Here is a 21,908-nt window from a genome sequence, read left to right as displayed (position 1 = left end):
AAGCTCCCCTGGATCTAGCCATATTGCACTACTATCACCAGCTCTACAACTTTCATTTTCTAGGCAAGTTGTCAAGAGAGTGGCGGGAGTCAGTTGCAGGGTGCTGTGGAGGAAATCTTTCTGGGTTCCGACCTGGGCGTGAGAGAGAAACTGCATTGGTCACACTGGTAGATGACATTTGTCAGGGCCTGGATGAGGGAAATGCACCCCTCTTGGTTATTTAGGTCTCTCAGCTGCCTTCAGAAATATCTACCATGGTATACTGGATCAACTGCGAGGGATGCAGCTGGGGGCAGTGTTTGCAGTAGTTCCATTCCTACCTTAGTGACTGGTTCCAATCGGTAGTTGTAGAGGAAAAGAGGTTAGCTCAATCACTACTCACTTGGGGGTGCCACAGGGATTGATGCTTTCCCTACTTTTTAATGTCAATGTGAACATGTGAAAAACCATGTTGGGGACACATCATCCTAGAGAAAATCTATCTATGTGGTCACTAAGAGTCAACACTAACTTGATGGCACATAATCAATCAATGAAGCCACTGGTTATCTATCAGTTCAGGGTGAGTATCATCAATGTGCTGATGATGCCCATTTATACATCACCACCCTGCACCAAGCCAGTGATGCTGTTAAAGTCATGTCCCAATGTTTGGGTCTGAATAAGACAAAACAAGCTGAAATTCAACCCAAGCAAGTGGAGTTTCTGTTTGTTCATCACAGTTGTCAGCCCTTGTTGTTTCTTAGGGAGAAGTATTACCCATGAGGAAGCAAGTCCACTAGACATGGCTACTGCTGGATGGGCAGGTGGAGGCTGTGGGCAGGAAGGCTTTTGGTGGAATGGGAGGATCTCACAACAGTAGGACATGCTTCATCATCGTTCACTTGGACTACGGCAATGTACTCCATGCAAGGCTGCCTTTGAAGACCACTTGGAAACTACAGTTGGCACAGAATGTTTTGCCCCACTTATTTGCTGGTGTTTGTCACCAAGAACAAAATACATCTCTGTTATGGGCCCTGCATTGGTTGGCAGTAGATTTCCATGTGCAATTCAAAGTGTATGACTTGGAACCAAAGGACTTGCAGGACTGCTTTCAGTTGCCCAAGCCATTCTTCGCAAGATAAACCTTTGGTGATTCCTCATTTCGATGAGGTCAGGGGGACTGAGGCCAGAGGTTGTTTCTTCATTATGGCTCTGGTATTTGCAGTACAATCTCCCTATGGAAATCAGTTTGGCTCCATCAACTGCTTTCTAGACACAAATGAAGAGTTCTTTCTGAGAGCTTAGGTGGCTGATGATGACACTGTGTGGTTGTCATAATGATGCTCCAGTTTTAGATAGTTATGTTTTGCTAGTACTTTCCCATGGATGATTTAATTGATTTGAAAATTGGTCTACTGTGGGCATTTCATTGTAACTGCATTGTATTGTATCACACTGTTAACCACCAGGTGTTATTTCTGAAACACATAAAAGACTGATACACACACAATGAATTCAGAGTGAAGCCTTTTCTATTGCTACCCCAGCTCTTTGGAAAGAGCTATGGGGCCTAATATCTGTATTAGTTTTTTCAAAGGTGCTTAAAACATATTGTTTCTACAGGCTTTCTGTGGATAATTTTGACTTTTAATTTTAATTATTAATCTTCCTTGCTTTAATTGTTGTTTTCAGTTTTCAGTTTACAATAAAAACAGACATTAAAAAGACTTTAGCTGTTGGCATTCCAAGCTAAATAAAACAAATGATAATGATGTTGAAACTAAAGCATTCACTGAATAACTTGAAACTTTAGTGTATATATCACTTTATTATCTGTCTGGTACATCATTCCTGTTTGCTGCATTTATACATCTATTTGAATTATGTCATAAAGACACTGGAAAACTGGGTAGGATTTTTTTAAAAATAACATATCGCTAATAGACCCTTTGGAGAAAAATATATCTTTATTTGAAAAAATAAATAACAATCTAAAAGAAAAGAAAATGTAAAATATGATAAATTTTAACAAAGATTTTAAAACCGTAAGTATTTTTCTATTTAAATATGTATGTGATTTGTATCTCTACTGAAAGTTCTCTGTTGAAATCTCATAGAAGAAAAGATTCTCAAAAGAAGTCCTCATTTGTTTGCTATGTAAATAACTTTGTGTTTCTCAATTGCCTGAATGTCATGTTCCAATTGTTTCATTTCTGTTTCCAACCTTTCTTTATGAAGCTTCTTCGGTAATGTATCTATTTCTACTGAAAGGCTTTGGAATGCATTATGCACTTCCTCCCAGTTCGTTTTGAGACCCTACATGGAATACAAGAAAAGAAGAATTAGCGTGCCGTGAAGCAGTGGCTGGCTGGGGAATTCTGGGAGTTGAGGTCTACACATCTTAAAGTGGCCCAGTTTGAGAAACACTGCAGTAAAGTATCTAAAAATGCACAAAAGCTACAATCCTATATTCTCAGGGAAGGCTGTGCATATTTAACACCTCTCTGAAAAACACTAAAACAGCAATCTTTTTTCAGGCTTCCATGTGGCCTGAAAGAGAGATGTGGGTGATAAGAAATTGATTCCATTAATGCAACTCTTAATGAAGCTACACATTTTTACAGGCTTGCACAGAAGCCTAAAAACAGGCTGCTTTAATAAATAGCAGAGAAGGGCTGTGCTTGCATTAAGTCTTTCAAACATTTTTGAAATGCACATAGCCCTACTCTCAGGTATGTGAGAGCTATGCTAAACTCACGTTCAACAGAGTCCCTTGAATACATATACCCCAGACTGTAGAATAACCACTAATTTATCTGTGAGTAAGCTTCATTGAATAAAGTAGGGTTAAGTTCTGAGTAAAGATGCACACTCCTGCCAACCTAGCAGTTCGAAAACATGCAAAATGTGAGTAGATTAATAGGTACCACTTTGGCGGGTAGGTAACGGCATTCCATGTAGTCACATGACCACGGAACTGTCTATGGACAAACGCCGGCTCTTCGGCTTTGAAACGGAGATGAGCACCGCCCCCAAGAGTCGGACACGACTGGACTTAATGTCAAGGGAAACCTTTACCTTTACTAAAGATGCACAAGGTTCCATTGCATGATGGGATTTTCTCTTACACAGTGTGAAAACAAAAAGTAAGAGGAAGATTACAGATTATTCCTAAAACAGGGCAAAATCCACAGCTCACACAATGAAGGGTTTAAAGGCAAACCATTCCTCTTTCAAAATTGACTTTGTAGCACTCTTAACTGCTTGGTATCTGTCAGAACATACCTACTTAAAACTATTCTAGAGCTCCATCTAGTGAAACTGTACCCAACTCACTTGCAATATTTTTCAACCCACGTACCTCTAAAAGTTTCTCTCTCTCTTCCTCCGAGAGCCTTTTCATGGCTTTTTGCCTGAGAGTCTCCTTGACATAGGCATCGTACTCTTCCTGAGCTCTTTTTGTGTCTTCTTTTCTCTTTGTTACATATTTTGGAGTAACTCCATAATCCTGTAAGAAAAATACATTTTACAAATATTAATAAAAAGCACATAGTACCCATATGTAATACAACTGTTTCATTTTGAACCAAGAATACCAGTTCAGTCCATTCTCATGAATGTCCACATGTGAATATTGAACTTTCTAAGTCAGATCACTATGTAGCCATAATATAATCAAGAAATCTCAGTAGAGTTGGAGGACTTCCCCTAAAAAACAGATCAGTTAACTACACTGTTCATATTGGGCTCTTTGGTCATGACTGAAGTCAAAATAATTTCAGTGAGCTTCTGGTGAATTGCACAATGCAATCTTACTCATGCTTATTGAGAAGTAAACTTGACTGATTTCAGTAGGGTTTCAGAGTAAACATGGACAGAATTTCAGTCACTCTAAATCCAATTCAGAATATATATACTAGCATATTCCTCAGCTCCATTGTTTTCGCAACTCTGAACAAACCTACCTTTTTCTTGACATATTTTGGAACAAGTCCTGAAGTTTCCAGAAGAAATCTGTCTCCTTGCCGTCTGTCTACATAAACCGGTAGTGGTTTCTTGGGCACTGCCATGATAGCATTACTTGCATTTGTATTTATGAAATTCCTTGTACACTGAATTCCCATTATTGGATGATCTGTTCTTTTGGGCACAGTTAGTTCTAGAGGTTTTTTACTGCCTTGATCTTTTTTTCCTTTTCCAGAAAAATAACAATCCACAAATTAAACTTAGAGATTTTCCAATATTTTAAAAGTTTCAGAAAATAAAATAAAAGACTAGTCAAAATGAAACATATAAATTTGAATTTATCAATAAGTGGCACACAAACTTACTAAGCATCAACCATTGCTTCCTTCTTTTAACCTACAACCCTATTTTTCCCTGCTGCTCCTTATTTTTCCAGCCCTATATGACATGTTTCTTACCATGTCACACATCATAAGACCAATTATTACTCAGAACAGTAAATATAACCAGTGATGCATAATAGGAGTAGTGACATCCCTCTTAAGTAACTGACAAGGGAGAGGTTTGCATGGTCTCCCAATAAATGAATTTAATAATGCTAAGTGCTGGATAGCTTCTGCCTTTTAGGATCAACCATCAACAGTAAAGGAACAAGCAGTCAAGAAATACACCATGGACTAGCACTTGATAGAGCAGCCATGAAGGCCTTGGAAAAGATATTCAAATACCTTGATGTGTCTATACCAACAAAGGTCAGAATTGTGCAAGCCATGGTATTCCCTGTGAAACTCTATGGGAGTGAAAATTGGACTTTGAAGAAGAAGGATAGGAAGAGTATTGATGCTCCTGAACTTTGGTGTCGACTTCTGAGAATACCATGGAAAACAAACAAATGGGTCATCAAACAAATCAACCCAATGTTCTCACTTGAGGCACAAATGACCAGGCTCAAATTATCCTACTTTGGACACATTATGCAAAGACCTAGAGAAGGCTCTAATGCTGGGAAAGGTGAAATGAAAGAAGAAGAGGGCAAACAGCAGCAAGGTGGATGGACTCAGTTACAGTGGCTATGAGCGTACTGTTAGAAGACCTGAAAGACATCAATTAATCAATTGTAAGTATCTAGATCAAGTATAGGTAAGGCACTACTCAAGATGTAACATGTAGTTTTGAGATCTCACAGAAATATTTGGTTTGAAAAACATCTCATGACTTTAAAGAAACAGCTAGAGATAGAAAACATTTGGAGTCAGGAATAAGAGGTTCCTGATGATTTAGAAATCAATACTAGGTAAAGGTAAAGGTTTCCCCTGCACAGTCATGTCCGACTCTAGGGGGTGGTGCTCATCTTCGTTTCTTAGCCAAAGAGCCAGCGCTGTCCGAAGACGCTTCTGCGGTCACGTGGCTGGCATAACAGGCACGGAACGTTGTTACCATCCCACTGAAGTGGTACCTATTTATCTACTCACATTTGCTTGCAAATGCAAGTAGACATCAATCCTAATGTTCTTCAATTTTTTGGTAAGCAAACACTTCCAGTTTAAAGCAGACATGAATTGAGGTCTCCATTACCTGCAAATTGTCCAACTTACCCTTACTCACTGTTACACAGAGGAAGTACAATGAAAAGTCCTGCTGTCTAGTTATAAGGAAGAAAACCTAAAAATGCCAGCCTATTGTCCCACTCTAATATGATATTCTATTACAGGCATTAAGAATATATAGAAGAATATGCCTTTTCTTCATCTGAATAAAATTGGCAAGGAATTCTAATGTTGGCCAATATAACAGAAGTTAGACTAAGATGCCCAGGCCTGAGTTCCCATCTCAGCTATCTACTCAGAGCATTGATACTTGGACAGCTTTTGAATAACAGGTAAGAATAAAATGGGAAAGGGGAGAATAACCTGGATAAGGACAGAATAAAAAATAATCCAACAAATACCTTAAAGATTGCCATCTATTTTAATGCCTTATCAGTTACCACATTTGCATTCAGCAGAATTTTTAAGACTCTGTCAAATAAAATAAGAAATGAGAATCTGGCATGCTGGAATTTAATTTCTGGTCCCAGCTTCAACTTTTATTTCTGAAAATGACTCTGGCCTTCATTGGAATGCTAAAAAATGTAAATGGTAGGCAGCTGCAACTAGTGTTTTGTTTGGAAAGATGGCCATTTGCTCAGAAAGACAAAGCTAGAGTTAAGCCTCAAGAGAAGCAACAGAGAAAGCAATCTCATTTCACTTTCTGGGTGTTTTGTGACTGGACACACCCATTATGGCAGCCATTTAAAAAAAATATGGCAAGCTTTAGTGTTTGAATAAGCATCCATCAGGTGGTCCCAACATTCTAGATGTTTCCATTTACTGAAAAGGACTTACTCTTAGTATGGAGCAATACCTCTGGACCTGAATTTTCTCTTCAACTTATATTGTAAAACCATGCTTTTGGAATTTCTCCTGAAAAGGATTTGGAAGAGACTGCTTTCTTCCCCCCTTTTCCCTTGGAGAGAAGGACTGGCTGATTAATAGGGTTGTGGACCACTTTGGTTTTGATGTCCAAACCAGCTGTCTGAAACACTGACTTTGTTACTGTAGTCACTCTTTCATTGTCTTACAGATTTTCCCTTCAACACTCATAAGAAAAAGAGCATACCAGTCCTACATATTAAATAATAAAATTAAAATTAAAATTTTAAAATGCCCTCAAATATTGTTAGGCTGAAAACATACTTGTTGGTAACTTTGGTTCTTTTGAATGCTTCTGAAGGAAGTTTTTTGGAGAGGGCACCTGGACTTTTGGTGGTCCAATTGTTTTCCATAGTGATTTACCTTGCTGTACTTCATGTTCCACATGTGGTCTAAATGCTGATACAAAACTTTAATAAAGAGAAAGAGAAAATGGACAAAAAAAAGTCAATGGAGGGGCTCCATTATTCCACAGATAATTTTGTTACTGAATATTGCACTCTTAAATATCTGTAATCTTAAAAACAAATTCCAATGAACAATATGGCTCTGAAATCATTTTTGTTTGAAAACAATGATTATGTATTTGAAAACCCACATACATTAAATGGCAGAGGAAAAGTGAGAAAAATGGGCACTGCTATTCCAAAGTGGCATGATTTGTTGCGTCTATTCACTTAACATCAAATTTGATTTATAGTGAATTTATCTCCCAGCTTGCAATACCCTTATGCAGCTTCAGGCACAGGAGGGGGAAAGGTAGTTAATTGGTTTTTAATATTGATTTCCCTTTATTAAAGAATTACTTACAATATGTAGTTTATACTCAGTAACTCAGCATTCCAAAGTCATATCAACACTGTAAGGATTACCGCCTTTCTCTGCATTTAGCAAGCTGTAGCATCACAATTCCTTTAATAAAAAGGAATACTACTCTGTTGGGACAGTGTGACTGAATCCTCACATTAATCATGGCCTATTACAACTGCCTGAATTCACAGAACCTGCTGAGCCATAAACTCTGGTTTACAAACAATAGCTAGGTTGAATATCACACTCAGTCATAGTACATGTGGAAACAAGCTGCAGTAGTTTGGTTGGCTTGGTGTGAGCCGAAGCCAAGCAAATTACATTATGATACATGTAATCAGTCTCTATATTCTGCTGTTATTATAAATTGCCCAGAGAATATCAGCTACTGGAAGGTATGTAAGCATAGAAAAAAGATGCTCTTCCTTCACTGACCAATTGGTTGTTTATATACGCAAGTGTCTAGCCATGAATGGCACTGCTAGTTCAGGTTTTTTTTTTATGGCAATGACAATGGTGCCTGATCTATCATGCCCTTGCCATTCACCTTGAATGGCAATAGGAGTAACAGGGCACCTGCCACTCACCTTGCCCTGAGCACTGGAGGTTTATAGCAACTCTCATTGTTCATCTGCCTACATCCCCTTGATGGCATGTGGAAAGCTTTATTCCCACTCATAAGTGAACAAATAATCAGAATTGCTGCTATCCCTTCTGTTGATCCTGTGTATCTGTCTCCAGAATTAGTACTGCCAGTGCATAGAACAGTGTTTCTCAACCTTGGCAGCTTGATGTGTAGACTTCAAGTCCCAGAATCTCTAGCCAGCCATGCTGGCTGGGGGAATTCTGGGACTTGAAGTCCACACTTCTTCAAGTTGCCAAGGTTGAGAAACACTAATATAAAGGATTCATCATTCAGATGTTTGGTAAATTAGCAATACTGACCTGTATTAAAAGCTATTAAGTGATGGGAGATCATGTATTCATTTTTTTCTGCATAAAAAGTAATGCTAAACATGTGTCTCAAGAAAAAGCACACCAGTGATTGTCAGGTGTAAAACCATGCCAGAACAGCAGCCAAGGGAAAGACTCTTATTCCCATACCTAGGCTTCCCTGTTATCCGAGGCTTCTTCACAATCTGAGGTAGAAGATTATAAATGCTCTCCTCCATGACCATGGCTGCCATCTTAAAAGGCCTACAAATAAATTATTTAAATTGCTCAGGCTATTAAGCAAACTACCAGTCATATTTTCTCTCATACCCATGCCTCTCAGTTTCTCCCATGCATACTCAAACATTCTGGCTTTCTTCCACGTTTACTCTTTCACATTTCCATTCTCTGCACTTCGCTGTCATCCTCTTTTCTCTATCAAGCAGGGTTTATCGCAGTAACCTTAATTTGGCCTCCCAACCCTAATATCACTTATCATTCATACATGAATGTATACATAGTTTTTGCCAACCAATGGCTCACCATATGGTTAAGTATGTGTAACCTCTTGATAAAGGATCCTTACTGTCTTACCAAATAGAAAATCATGCTCCTGGTACTGGTTGAGAAGCCTAAGTGAGATTTACCAAGCAAACTTGGTGAAACTCCTTTGGGATAAACTTGATTAACCATATTATCTTGCCAAATCTCAAACTTCATTTTTCAATACATCTGACTCAGAATATTCAGTTTATGAATGGTAATCACCTGAATAGGCTGTAGAAATCTGTGGAGGCCCAGATAGGCACAACTCAATGGTTAAGCACATGATTGTTCTCCAAATCCCAAATTCAGTTTCTAATTTAAAGGACCTCAAGACCCCTCTTTGCTCTAAGATTCTGGAAAGCTACTCATCTGTATCACACACACATTCCAAAATTGTCTAATAGGCTGGCTCACTAGAGGGTACTTCACATACTCAAATCATCTTGAAGAGGTAATGTAGCATCATAGTTACATCATTGAACTAGGGCAGGTGTCTAACTGAAGTCATTACTATGAAATTCACAGGTGATCTTAGGAAAATCAATGCCTACATTCACACATCATGCTACGATTTGGTTCTCTGAACCAGTTTCTGTTTAACCACAACTGGCTGGATTCACACAACACTCTACAACAGATATCATGGTTTAACAAACCACCATGGTTAGATGGTTAGCCAAGCGAATATTTTATGGCATAGCACATTGTATGAATCCAGCCATCCTCTCTCCCACCCTTACAAGGTTGTTAGGACAGAAAAGAGGCGGGAGAGAAAGAGCACTAAATCGAGCTACACCACCTGAAGGAAAGGTGAAGCACACATGGTGTATTCCAAAAAATGATCCAATACTGTTACCAGTTCAGACTACCTGCTTACCTGCTCCAACAAATTTTTTTTTTTTATCCTCCCACACTCCACCCTTCCCGTCTTCTCCAAGGCCTTTCTCCGCTCTTATTCGAATTCTTCCCCATTCAGCGACACCGACTCCACAGGAACTGCAACATGCCCTCTGTTTGGTTGCCCCTGGAAACAACTGCTTAGTAACATGTTTGTGTAGAACGGGAGACTGGCTTTATGTCGTCACTTCCGGAATCATAACAAACAATGGGCGGCCGAATGGGGCGGGGCACAGGGCTCGATGGAACGGTGCGCAAGCGCGATAGCAGAGTTAAACTGCAAAGACGCCATACAATGATAGATAGGAAGGAATTCGGTAGATCTTCGGACGAGGTCGGACTGGGAATGTGCGCATGCGTAATAGTACGTATCTCGGCTTCAGCCGATGCTTGAAGGGGAAGGTAGTGTTGGTGGAAAAATTCTGCCTAGGAAAGGAGAGCTTTCTTTTGAGCTAGCTGCTTAGCTCTTCCTCCTAAGTTTGGGGAACGCACAAATCTTTCCTTGTTCATGAGTAGAGGTTCACAGCCATTTGACCAAGCGGGAATCATGCCGAGAGAAGCGCGTCGCGGCCCTCTAAATGATGCAGAAATTCAATTCCCGACGGCTTCAGCCTATATAGAGAATAGGGAGGGATGCTGGGAATTGTAGTTCCACTACAAAGTAAACGGAGGTTTGCAAGTTTCAAATATGGAGGAGGAAGCGATTTACGATTTGATTTGATTTCTAATCCACCACATAAGATTGGACTGACCTTGTTTATTCGTTTAGTCGCTTCCGACTCTTCGTGACTTCATGGACCAGCCCACACCAGAGCTTCCTGTCGGTCGTCAACACCCCCAGCTCCCCCAGGGACAAGTCCGTCACCGCTAGAATATCATCCATCCACCTTGCCCTTGGTCGGCCCCTCTTCCTTTTGCCCTCCACTCTCCCTAGCATCAGCATCTTCTCCAGGGTGTCCTGTCTTCTCATTATGTGGCCAGAGTATTTCAGTTTTGCCTTTAATATCATTCCCTCAAGTGAGCAGTCTGGCTTTATTTCCTGGAGGATGGACTGGTTTGATCTTCTTGCAGTCCAAAGCACTCTCAGAATTTTCCTCCAACACCACAGTTCAAAAGCATCGACCTTCCTTCTCTCAGCCTTCCTTATGGTCCAGCTCTTGCAGCCATACGTTACTACGGGGAACACCATTGCTTTAACGATGCGGACCTTTGTTGTCAGTGTGATGTCTCTGCTCTTAACTATTTTATTGAGATTTGTCATTGCTCTTCTCCCAAGGATTAAGCGTCTTCTGATTTCCTGACTGCAGTCAGCATCTGCAGTAATCTTTGCACCTAGGAATACAAAGTCTTTCACTGCTTCTACATTTTCTCCCTCTATCTGCCAATTATCAATCAAGCTGGTTGCCATAATCTTGGTTTTTTTGAGGTTTAGCTGTAAGCCAGCTTTTGCACTTCCTTCTTTCATCTGCATCATAAGGCTCCTCAGTTCCTCTTCACTTTCAGCCATCAAAGTGGTATCATCTGCATATCTGAGATTGTTAATGTTTCTTCCAGCGATTTTAACTCCAGCCTTGGATTCCTCAAGCCCAGCTTGTCGCATGATGTGTTCTGCATACAAGTTGAATAGGTAGGGTGAGAGTATACACCCCTGTCGTACTCCTTTCCCAATCTTAAACCAGTCCGTTGTTCCGTGGTCTGTTCTTACTGTTGCTTTGTTGTTTATTCGTTTAGTCGCTTCCGACTCTTCGTGACTTCATGGACCAGCCCACGCCAGAGCTTCCTGTCGGTCGTCAACACCCCCAGCTCCCCCAGGGACGAGTCCGTCACCTCTAGAATATCATCCATCCATCTTGCCCTTGGTCGGCCCCTCTTCCTTTTGCCTTCCACTCTCCCTAGCATCAGCATCTTCTCCAGGGTGTCCTGTCTTCTCATTATGTGGCCAAAGTATTTCAGTTTTGCCTTTAATATTCCCTCAAGTGAGCAGTCTGGCTTGATTTCCTGGAGGATGGACTGGTTGGATCTTCTTGCAGTCCAAGGCACTCTCAGAATTTTCCTCCAACACCACAGTTCAAAAGCATCAATCTTCCTTCGCTCAGCCTTCCTTATGGTCCAGCTCTCGCAGCCATATGTTACTTGGTCCTTATACAGATTCTTCAGGAGGCAGACAAGATGACTTGGTATCCCCATACCACTAAGAACTTGCCACAATTTGTTATGGTCCACACAGTCAAAGGCTTTAGAATAGTCAATAAAACAGAAATAGATGTTTTTCTGAAACTCCCTGGCTTTTTCCATTATCCAGCGGATATTGGCAATTTGGTCTCTAGTTCCTCTGCCTTTTCTAAACCCAGCTTGTACATCTGGCAATTCTCGCTCCATGAACTGCTGAAGTCTACCTTGCAGGATCTTGAGCATTACCTTACTGGCATGTGAAATGAGTGCCACTGTTTGATAGTTTGAACATTCTTTGGTGTTCCCCCTTTTTGGTATGGGGATATAAGTTGATTTTTTCCAGTCTGATGGCCATTCTTGTGTTTTCCAAATTTGCTGGCATATAGCATGCATTACCTTGACAGCATCATCTTGCAAGATTTTGAACAGTTCAGCTGGGATGCCGTCGTCTCCTGCTGCCTTGTTATTAGCAATGCTTCTTAAGGCCCACTCAACCTCACTCTTCAGGATGTCTGGCTCTAGCTCACTGACCACACCGTCAAAGCTATCTCTGATATTGTTATCCTTCCTATACAGGTCTTCTGTATATTCTTGCCACCTTTTCTTGATCTCTTCTTCTTCTGTTAGGTCCTTGCCATCTTTGTTTTTGATCATACCCATTTTTGCCTGGAATTTACCTCCAATGTTTCTAATTTTCTGGAAGAGGTCTCTTGTCCTTCCTATTCTATTGTCTTCTTCCACTTCCGCGCATTGCTTGTTTAAAAATAATTCCTTATCTCTTCTGGCTAACCTCTGGAATTTTGCATTTAATTGGGCATATCTCCCTGTATCACTGTTGCCTTTTGCTTTCCTTCTTTCTTGGGCTACTTCTAGTGTCTCAGCAGACAGCCATTTTGCCTTCTTGGTTTTCTCTTTCTTTGGGATGTATTTTGTTGCCGCCTCCTGAACAATGCTGCGAACTTCTGTCCAGAGTTATTCCGGGACCCTATCTACTAAGTCCAGTCCCTTAAATCTGTTCTTCACCTCCACTGCATATTCCTTAGGAATATTAGTGAGCTCATATCTAGCTGATCTGTGGGTCTTCCCTAATCTCTTTAGTCTGATCCTAAATAGTGCAATAAGAAGTTCGTGAACTGAACTACAGTCAGCTCCAGGTCTTGTTTTTACCGACTGTATAGATGTCCGCCACCTTTGGCTGCAAAGGATGTAGTCAATCTGATTTCGGTGTTGTCCATTCGGGGAAGTCCATGTATAAAGCCGTCTCTTAGGTTGTTGGAAGAGAGTGTTTGTTATGCAGAGTGAGTTGTCTTGGCAAAATTCTATCAGCCTATGTCCTGCTTTGTTTTGTTCTCCCAGGCCATGCTTACCTGTAATTCCAGGTGTCATTTGACTGCCCACCTTAGCATTCCAGTCTCCTGTGATGAAAATAACGTCTCTTTTAGGCGTGCTATCCAGTAGGTGCTGCAGATCCTCATAGAACTGCTCTACTTCAGCTTCTTCAGCATTCAGCATTCAGACTGGCCTAGATCTGAAAAATACCAGCCAGGTAGCTTGCTTAGCATGCTGCAGCAGCCAAACATAAAAGAGCTCTTTGAATGCTTCAGGACGGTGCTAACAAATTTGGTAGCCCCTAAGATGCTCCTAAAACGGAACAACTCCAGACAATATGCTAATGGTCAAGGATGATGGGAATTATAACCCAGAAATAGCTGAAGGGCCACAGTTTCCTCATCCCCTGCTTAAAGAATCTAGCAGTCTAAACTTTTGTGAAAAAGCGTAGCGTCAGATACATGGAAGCCACACTGGTGACTGCATCCCAAGGCTAGAAATTCAAGTAGTTTGCCTGTAAAAGAATGATTCTAGAGTAATATCCATCAGTACTGGGTTCAGTATTTCCGCCCTCATTCATCTTCAAGTTGCTAGGTCCTTCTCTGCTGAGACTCCTTTAGTTTGCATTTGGAAAACATTTTAGAATGATATCCTGTCTTATTGTCTACTCAGGAGGAAAAAGTGACAAACAGGTACTGATTGGATTCACATATCAAGCTAAGCCATAATGTCATTTGTTTGTATTAGTTCGATCAATTTAGCTGAATTTCTTATTTATTACTTCCTTGACTAAGCCCACAGGATCAGCACATGTTCATGGGAGAGAGATCATCTAGGCTTTCTACTTAGATAGTTATAGACGCCCTTCCCTTCCCTTCTCCTGAGCAGTCGTTTTCAATTTTTAAATGAAAATCAGTGTCTTTGGGGAGATTATTGCTTTGCCCAATCAAGGGCAATCCTCTATCGATATTGCCCTGTGTCTAGCTGGTAAATCAGAATTGTCTAAATCTACCTTCCTAAATACCTTTGGTGAAATTCTAAAAGTTCATAGTTTGCTTTTGTATCAGTGGGATTATATGAGATAGCTCTTTTGGTGTGTGTGGGGTTAATTCTATTTATTCAGGAGTCTTAAGCATGGAGTCACTTTATGAGATGCTTAAAGGGGTTCTATTGTGGAAGTAGTGGGCTTGTATACCATGGCTTAACATGATGTGTGATTCCAGCCATTACATTCTAGATTAATAGGTCAGCATCCATTACCAGAAACAACAGAAGACTCTCAGTATGGGTATTTGAATGTGAACACCAGTAATCAATCTTCAACTTTGGCCAGTGTTAGTGGACTAAGGAGGGTATATTATGTTAGTTTTATACAATGTAAGTGTTTGATTCATTGTGAGCTGAACAAGACCAGACTGCAACTGAGAATCCAATAGGGTTGTATCCCAAACAGTAGAGGAGTTATTAGATTTTTCTTAGCTTCCATGGTCATATCAACTGAGTGGAAAACTGCCAAGGGCTACATGCCAAGACAGGGCAGATCCATCCCACAGTTTCACTTGTACATACACGCAGACGTCATTTATAAAAGACGAACATTTCATATTGCTTGTAGTTCTGAACTTGAGGATTGAACTAGATGGAGGATCTCCTTCACTATCTATTTAAATTAATCAAGGCATTTGAAATAAAATATCTCTGATAAATGATTTATGGAATAAAACTCTGTGGATTGGATCTGGAGTAATTGTACCTTAAAACTAAAAAAGCTAAATATGGTCAGGTACTACTTGGATGGGAGACCACTAGAAAATCTTGGGCTGTTGGCATGGCTGAGAAGTCAAAAAACCATCCCAGAAGAAGACAGTAGCAACCACTTCCATATTTTGATTGATTGTGTGCCATCAAATTGGAGTCAACCAAGAAAAAAAAAAGGTTACACCCTCACATCCTGCTTACTACGGAATGAAGACACCTCAGGAACCATCTTGAGTGACGTAGCCACATGATTTCACCTGTCTCATTGCTAGTCTGTGCAGTGGTGGTACCCTAAAATCATCTTCAACTATTCCACATTAAAATAGTGTTTTCCCTCTTCTCCTGGCACAAAACTTGCAGTGTGAACAAGCTGTGATGCCTTGGTAATGAAACTGGCAATGATACAATCAGGGCTAGGACCTACCCAGCTACTGTTGGCTGCCCAAGTCTGCTACAGGCATACTGTCTCCGTCCAGCGCTGAGCAGTGCCCTCTCTCCATTTTGACTTGGTCTGTAAGACACTAAACACCTGGCTTGTGATTTTTTTTTTTTTGGCAAGTGAATATCTTTCTCCTGGAAGACAATGCTGCCTTTTAGTCTTTGGAAGATTAATACATCCAAGTCAATCAAAAATCCCATCTGACATATTGGTGGAGATTAGGAGGGGCACTACATGAAACAGGAAGGATGACCTCTGTCCTGACCTCTAGCCTCTATTTTTTTTTCCTGATAGGTCTATTGATGTGCTGGAAGACAGACTTTAAAAAACACATAAAAATATTGGTCTCTCTTCTGAATCAAGCCACAAGACAGATTGGACACCTGGCTAGTGAAGGGTAGACCTTACAGCCAGATCTGATCTGATCTTGCCCTAGGACTAACACCATCTGGACTAATATTTTTTGTTCTGGTTTTGCCATAAGACTATTGATCTCCCAGGAGCGAAACATGAACAACTAAATTTTTCAGCTGCTGGCTGGCATAGAATATGAAGGGAGGAGAGTGAAAGAGTTTTATCCCAATATATTGCTTGTTTGTTGCTTACACAGGAGTATTGTTTTCCCAAACATTAGTAATTCTGAAGCAAAAGAAAAAAATCTGGTTGACTGGTTGGTAGGGCATATATACTCAGCAATAATCCATCATGGATAACCACAGTGGCTGAGTCATCATGCTAAGCTAAAAGCAGAGGGGCTACATTATGATGTAGTGGAATGAGCAAATGGTCTACATAAATATAGAACTCCTCCTGGGATTGAAACAATTTTCTATAACAAGTTCTTTATTTCAGTGGTACATAGGTCCCATTGATTTTAGCAGGAACCTAATTTTGCATGGATCTACCCAGTATGAGTAGTGTAATTACATGGTAGTTTGATTTAACTTATACCTAATGGTGTGTCCATGATTTCTGAGGCAGTAAATCATTTCAAAACACTTTCATAAACTAACTAAAATTGTTTCTTTTTTATTTCAGTGAGTTTTAGTGGGAGGAGCAATCCTATCTAGTACAATGGGGAATTCCAATGGTAATGGTCTTGAAGAATCCATAACCCATTTTAGTTCATGTGGCAGGGAGCATTTTCAGCCATTTTTATTGTTTGTTTTTGCAGAATACCTTCCCATAGATTTTAAAAGGATGGTGTTTTTCTGTGTCGCTTCCAGAACTGGCACAGATCAGCTGCTGTTGGAGAGCATCTGGCCCACCACAAGATGCCTCTGTCTCTCCATAACTAATACCAATGTGAAAAGGTCACTGCTGTAAATATTTCTCTGGTGGCTAAGAGTGAAAAACTGAGATTGCATCTTCCCTTTCAAAAGTATTTCCCCCTCCTTGTCCTTGGGAAGGGAAATATGAACAATCCAGTTCAATAATAAATGTTATCATTTTTAAGATCTGCAACATTTTTATTGTATTTGCTGCAGAAGGCTAACATGATGTCCTCTCTAGAAACAGTCATGTCCATATACCTTCCAGGATCACAGAATTGCAGAGTCATATTTAAAAAATGCAGTGATGTGTTATTTCTGAATTTATTTCCTTTAACTTTGAAAACAAAGAAAGTGATATGAGGTGATTCTAGCTTCCTGAATGTTGCTTAATAGCCCGCGCTGTTTGTTTTGCAATTCATGCTGATGCAGTTGTTGATTTCCCTGAGCAAACAAATGAATCCACTCTTGGCAACACACACATTTATCAGAGCTAGAGAGCCCTGCTCCATGTTTGTTCATTCATGCTCTCTGGAGAGCATTTGCTGATGTGGCATTCACCTTACTCTGATCTGTTCTTTTTATATTCTGGTCCATCTAGATTAAGTGTGAAACAGTCAACAGCTAACTGTGGTTCCTGCATGAGAGCAATTCACAGATACTAGTTGGGGTAGGTGGGGTTGGCATCATCTACAAAGAAGATTACTAGAAAAACTTGATGGTAAGTTGGGAGCTGCATGTTCATTTAAGCAGAATTATTCCTTGCCTTGTAGATTAATTTTAAAACTAGAAAAGATATTGAGTGATTTTATATAAATTTATCAGGTGCATTCTGCTTTCATTAAAATCACTGAAACATTGTGAAATGTAACATTCCATGGAGAGGGGAACTGAATTCTTGGCTTTTGTTTTAAGGAACAAAGTTTCTGTGTAGTCCTGGCTTTGTTGTGGCTGATGGCCACATTCTATAGGTTTGCCATCCTATGGCACTTAGCTTTAAAGGTATCCTGAGTATATCGTAACATTCCCCTATGTGCAAGAGCAGCTGTGAAGAGAGAAGAGTTATTGTGGCAGGTAGGTGATGGTATGTAGAGTTTCTAGCAGTTGCTTGGAGATCTGGCTTAGAAGCCACTAAGGAGTTTTTATTGATTTTGAGAACATGATCTGCTTGATGTCAGTGCTGCTTTTGAACATTCAGTCTAATGATTTAAATTTTACAGCTAGTTTTGTCCTGTTCTGCTGGTGGGTTTTAGCCAAAGTAGTCGTTAAGCCATACCACATATATACATTTCTACCCAGTTCTTTTTCTATGAGACCATTGTAAGTGGCTATTTTTCAGAGTGGAAATGTTGCAGCATATGAAGGTTGTCTTTCTAGGCAGATTTCAAAAGAGAAAGCTATCAACGGATTGACCTCTTCGTCATTGAAAGCAAACTGATCTTGTTTCAAAACTATATGTGATCTTGTTCAAAATCATGCTTTTCTAAGATAGGAAATGAGCTGTCAGAAATGTCTAGCAATTGTTTTAAATGTAACTCAAGTATGTATGTATTCTTCTTTCCTTTAAAGCATTTTTTCTTCTGGTGGAATTAGAATTTGAAAAAGATGCTGCATATGAGCTGGAATAGTCATCTGAAGTTACTATGTCACAGCATGGTTTCTGATGTGTATTTGAAGTTGTTTTTCTCAAGAAGCTTTGCCCTTACCTGGAAGGCATGGACATTCATGCACTCTCTTGTTGGAGATAAGAACATTGTCTTGATGGGGCCACCTGGTGCTGGAAAAACAACAGTAGGAAAAATTTTAGGTCGGAAACTGGACTCTTGTTTCATAGATGTGGATGATGATGTTCTTGAAACAACCTGGAATATGAGTGTGGCAGAAAAATTGAAGAATGTTGGGAATGAGAAGTTTATAGAAGAAGAAGGAAGAGCCCTGTTAAACCTTTCAGCATCTGGAAGTGTAGTTTCCCTTTCTGGATCTAACCCAATGAATGCTGCTAGCATGGAGCATATGAAGAGAAATGGGATAGTGGTCTATCTGGATGTACCCACAGAAAGCATAATGGATCGTTTGAAATTAATGAAGGTGGATCGTATTGTGGGACAGGGTCAAGGAACATCATTAAGAGACATTATTCAGTTCAGGAAGCAGTTTTACAGAAAGTGGTATGATGTCCGTGTTGTCTGCGAAAATGGGGTTACAGCAGAGGCTGTAGCAGACAAAGTGCTTCTTGCTGTTAAGAGGTATCAAGATTCTGAGCTGGAATGCTTCATTTCCACCCGTGGCATTAAGGAAGACAAGTCAAGGAGCTGTGTTAAGTATTTCAGTGATGCTCTTATTGAAGGTCTGGCCCCAGATGGTGGGCTCTTTGTTCCTGGAATGGGACTTCCAAAATTCACTAGTGGAGAATGGCAACATTTATTAGGGGCAACTTTCACTGAAAGAGCTCAAATTATACTAGAAAGGTGCATACATCCTGATGATATTCCTGCTTCCAAATTATGGGAAATGATTGAGAGGGCATATGGACAAAATTTTATGTGTTCTAAAATCACCCCAGTTAGACATCTGCAAGGGAATCAGTTTCTTCTGGAGCTGTTTCATGGACCAACGGCTTCATTTAAGGATTTGGCTTTACAGTTACTGCCCCATCTGTTTGCATACTGCATTCCCCAAAGCTGCAATTACTTGATCTTGGTAGCAACTTCTGGTGACACAGGAAGCGCAGTTCTAAATGGTTTTAGTCGACTTAAAGAGACGGATAAGCAAAGAATTGCTGTGATCACTTTCTTTCCTCATGATGGAGTTAGCCAGATACAGAAACTCCAGATGATCAGCTGCCAAGAAGCAAACACAAAAGCAATAGGGGTCCAGTCTGACTTTGATTTTTGCCAGTCTGCCATCAAACAAATGTTTACCAATTCAGATTTTACTGGCTTTCTCACAATGGAATATGGAACAGCATTAAGTGCCGCAAATTCTATCAACTGGGCACGTTTGCTTCCCCAGGTGGTTTATCATGCATCAGCTTACTTGAACCTTATTGAGCAAGGTGTTATTTCATTTGGCAGCCCCATAGATGTCTGTATTCCCACAGGTAACTTTGGCAACGTATTAGCCGCAATATATGCAAAAACCATGGGGATCCCTATTCGGAAATGTATCTGTGCTTCCAATCAAAACAACATCTTGACTGAATTTATAAAAACCGGCCTGTATGATTTACAAGGAAGGCAATTAATACCAAGCTTGTCTCCAGCAATAGACATTCTGAAGCCTTCCAACCTTGAACGTTATTTACACCTGATGGCTGATGGTGATGGACAGCTGGTGACACAGTTCCTTCTCTCCCTGGAAAGCCAGCAGTGCTTCCAGCTGGAGAACGAGCTCCTGCGAAAGCTTCAGCAGGACTTGGTGGCCGATTGGTGCTCTGAGGAAGACTGTCTGAGCGCTATACACTCTGTGTTCAATACCACAGGGTACATTCTGGATCCACATACAGCTGTGGCCAAAGTGGTTGCAGATCGACTTCAAGATAAAACTTGCCCCATTATCATTTCTTCTACTGCTCATTATTCCAAGTTTGCACCTGCTATCCTACAGGCACTGAGGATTGGAGAAATAAAACAGAATCCATTAAGCCAGCTCCAGTTGTTAAACTCATATAACCCTTTGCCTCCAGTCCATGGGGGCCTATTAGAGATGCTGCGAAAGAATGAGGAACCAAACTATGAGATCTGTGCTGCTAACGTGAATGTCCTTATGGAACACGTTGAAGGCTTAATACAAAATCGCTTTATGAAGGCTTTCTAACTGCAAGATCCTTGGTGCTGGCTAGCTGTACTGTTTTTAATACCCTCACTCCCCTGTATGTTTAATGAACGCTTAATAGACACAGTTCACTTTAGTGAATATTTAGAGCAACGAATGCCAAACGCAACAGAAGCAAAACAAGTAAAACTGAAAAAAAGAAGTCATATTCCCAGAGGTGAAATTGTTGTTTGGAAGAAAAAGAAATCAGAATGGAAAATGTTGTGCAGGACCTGTTGAGAGGATTACTATGCGGTACATATTTGCAAACTATGTGCTTTCTTTGTGAGGCTAATAGTAGCTTCTTGTTTGTGGGGATTGTTTGTGGGGGGATGATACCCTCGTAATTATCTTCTCCTGCTTACTATTCAGTCTTTAGAGTTGGAGATCTAATCCATGGGTATCTCACCATCATACCTAACTATATCTGTAGCACGGTATTTCTCAACCTCAGCAACTTTAAGATGTGTGGACTCTCAGAATTCCCAGCCAGGATGCTGACTGGGGAATTCTGGGAGTTGGAGTCCACACATCTTAAAGTTGCTGAGGTTGAGAAACACTGTTGCAGGACTTTGTTAAAAAAACACACTTTGGGTTCATGGATCACATTCAGCCATACTTTGTTTTAACCCTAGTTTGTTGGAAAAGTCGTAACGGTCTAGTTCACACAAAAAGTACATCTTTCAAGTCACAGTGGCTGGATTCACATGTTCTGCTAATCCAAAAACAGGCTCAACTTTGCTATAGCTTAAACTGGATTAGCTGCATTAATTTTTTTTGCTTCTGTAGCTAAATCTAATGGATGAATTCAGACTGGGTGGTGTTTAAAGTGATGCACGGAACTCGGTAGGACTGTGTTATCTTCCAGAGAGATAGTGCAAAATATTTTGCAGTACAAAACATGATTGTGGCTTAGTGCACCCCCAGCACACCAGGAGTTCACCACCATAGCCACAAAATAGTCACTTTGGGGCTGTGCAATTGCTTTGGTTTTTTTCCCTCTGAAATGAGGGGGTGGTGGGAAGAATGTGATGTTTCCAAGAGGCAAACTGCTCTGGTTTCCACCCTTGACCACCACTCTGCAGTCTCCAAAATGACTCAAAAGTCTGATCGGGTCATGTGCAACCCTCCAGCTTTGCAGGGGAATTAACTGTGTTCCCTCACCCTCAGCAAGGCTCCCACAGGGTGATTCAGTGGGATGTGTGATCCCAACTGCTGCTGTTCAAACATAACCTCATACAACTGCAAAACTACACAATGATATTAGGAATATAGGACCTTAGCTCAACATTGTCTGTGTTATCAGGCAGCAGGTATCCTTGGTGACAAATGAAGGACTTTCATATCACATGCTAACTACTACAACTTGAAAGCTCTGTGCAGTTCACCAAGTTTATTAGGTATAAGATCTAATACCTCTGCATTGCCAGAATTGCATCTAGGTGGAATATCCTAATGAGTTTAATAAAATCAATTATATATGTTTAATCAAATGCAGCAGGTGACAAGTTCTTAATA

General features: G+C 40.4%; 2 protein-coding genes across 4 annotated transcripts; one reads left to right on the top strand and one right to left on the bottom strand.

Annotated features, from left to right (window-relative positions):
• Nucleotides 1-2,037: 2,037 nt before the first annotated feature.
• ENKUR (enkurin, TRPC channel interacting protein) lies at nucleotides 2,038-8,622 on the bottom strand. Its single transcript, XM_063301921.1, has 5 exons — nucleotides 8,337-8,622; nucleotides 6,687-6,832; nucleotides 3,951-4,177; nucleotides 3,347-3,493; nucleotides 2,038-2,301 (listed from the first exon to the last, which is right to left on the bottom strand). Exons 1-5 carry the CDS (start codon nucleotides 8,417-8,419, stop codon nucleotides 2,128-2,130), a joined length of 777 nt encoding a protein of 258 aa, XP_063157991.1. The 5' UTR covers nucleotides 8,420-8,622; the 3' UTR covers nucleotides 2,038-2,127.
• A 1,270-nt stretch (nucleotides 8,623-9,892) lies between these two features.
• On the top strand, nucleotides 9,893-20,877 carry THNSL1 (threonine synthase like 1). Of its 3 annotated transcripts, none has more exons than XM_063303507.1 (3): nucleotides 9,893-9,972; nucleotides 16,533-16,628; nucleotides 18,147-20,877. In XM_063303507.1, the coding sequence occupies exon 3, from the start codon at nucleotides 18,183-18,185 to the stop codon at nucleotides 20,391-20,393; it is 2,211 nt and encodes a 736-aa protein (XP_063159577.1). In that variant the 5' UTR covers nucleotides 9,893-9,972; nucleotides 16,533-16,628; nucleotides 18,147-18,182; the 3' UTR covers nucleotides 20,394-20,877. The 3 variants fall into 3 exon arrangements, with proteins under 3 accessions (XP_063159577.1, XP_063159579.1, XP_063159578.1); XM_063303508.1 differs by lacking the exon at nucleotides 9,893-9,972 and adding an exon at nucleotides 13,304-13,614; XM_063303509.1 differs by lacking the exon at nucleotides 16,533-16,628.
• Nucleotides 20,878-21,908: the final 1,031 nt, after the last annotated feature.

The sequence above is a fragment of the Candoia aspera genome, chromosome 4 (genome assembly GCF_035149785.1).
Source record: "Candoia aspera isolate rCanAsp1 chromosome 4, rCanAsp1.hap2, whole genome shotgun sequence".
Classification (NCBI taxonomy): Eukaryota; Metazoa; Chordata; class Lepidosauria; order Squamata; family Boidae; genus Candoia; species Candoia aspera.
The sequence above is the reverse complement of the archived record's forward strand: the minus strand, read 5'-3'. Positions and strand labels throughout refer to the sequence as shown.

Excerpts from the sequence above, each read along its gene's own strand:
- THNSL1 (XM_063303509.1), top strand. The coding sequence starts at position 18,183 with ATGCTGCATATGAGCTGGAATAGTCATCTGAAGTTACTATGTCACAGC.
- ENKUR (XM_063301921.1), bottom strand. The coding sequence starts at position 8,419 with ATGGCAGCCATGGTCATGGAGGAGAGCATTTATAATCTTCTACCTCAG. Across the intron at positions 6,833-8,336 it reads CGGATAACAGGGAAGCCTAG|TTTTGTATCAGCATTTAGAC; the intron begins GTATGGGAATAA and ends TCTTTATTAAAG. Across the intron at positions 3,494-3,950 it reads CAAAATATGTCAAGAAAAAG|GATTATGGAGTTACTCCAAA; the intron begins GTAGGTTTGTTC and ends TTTTTCTTACAG.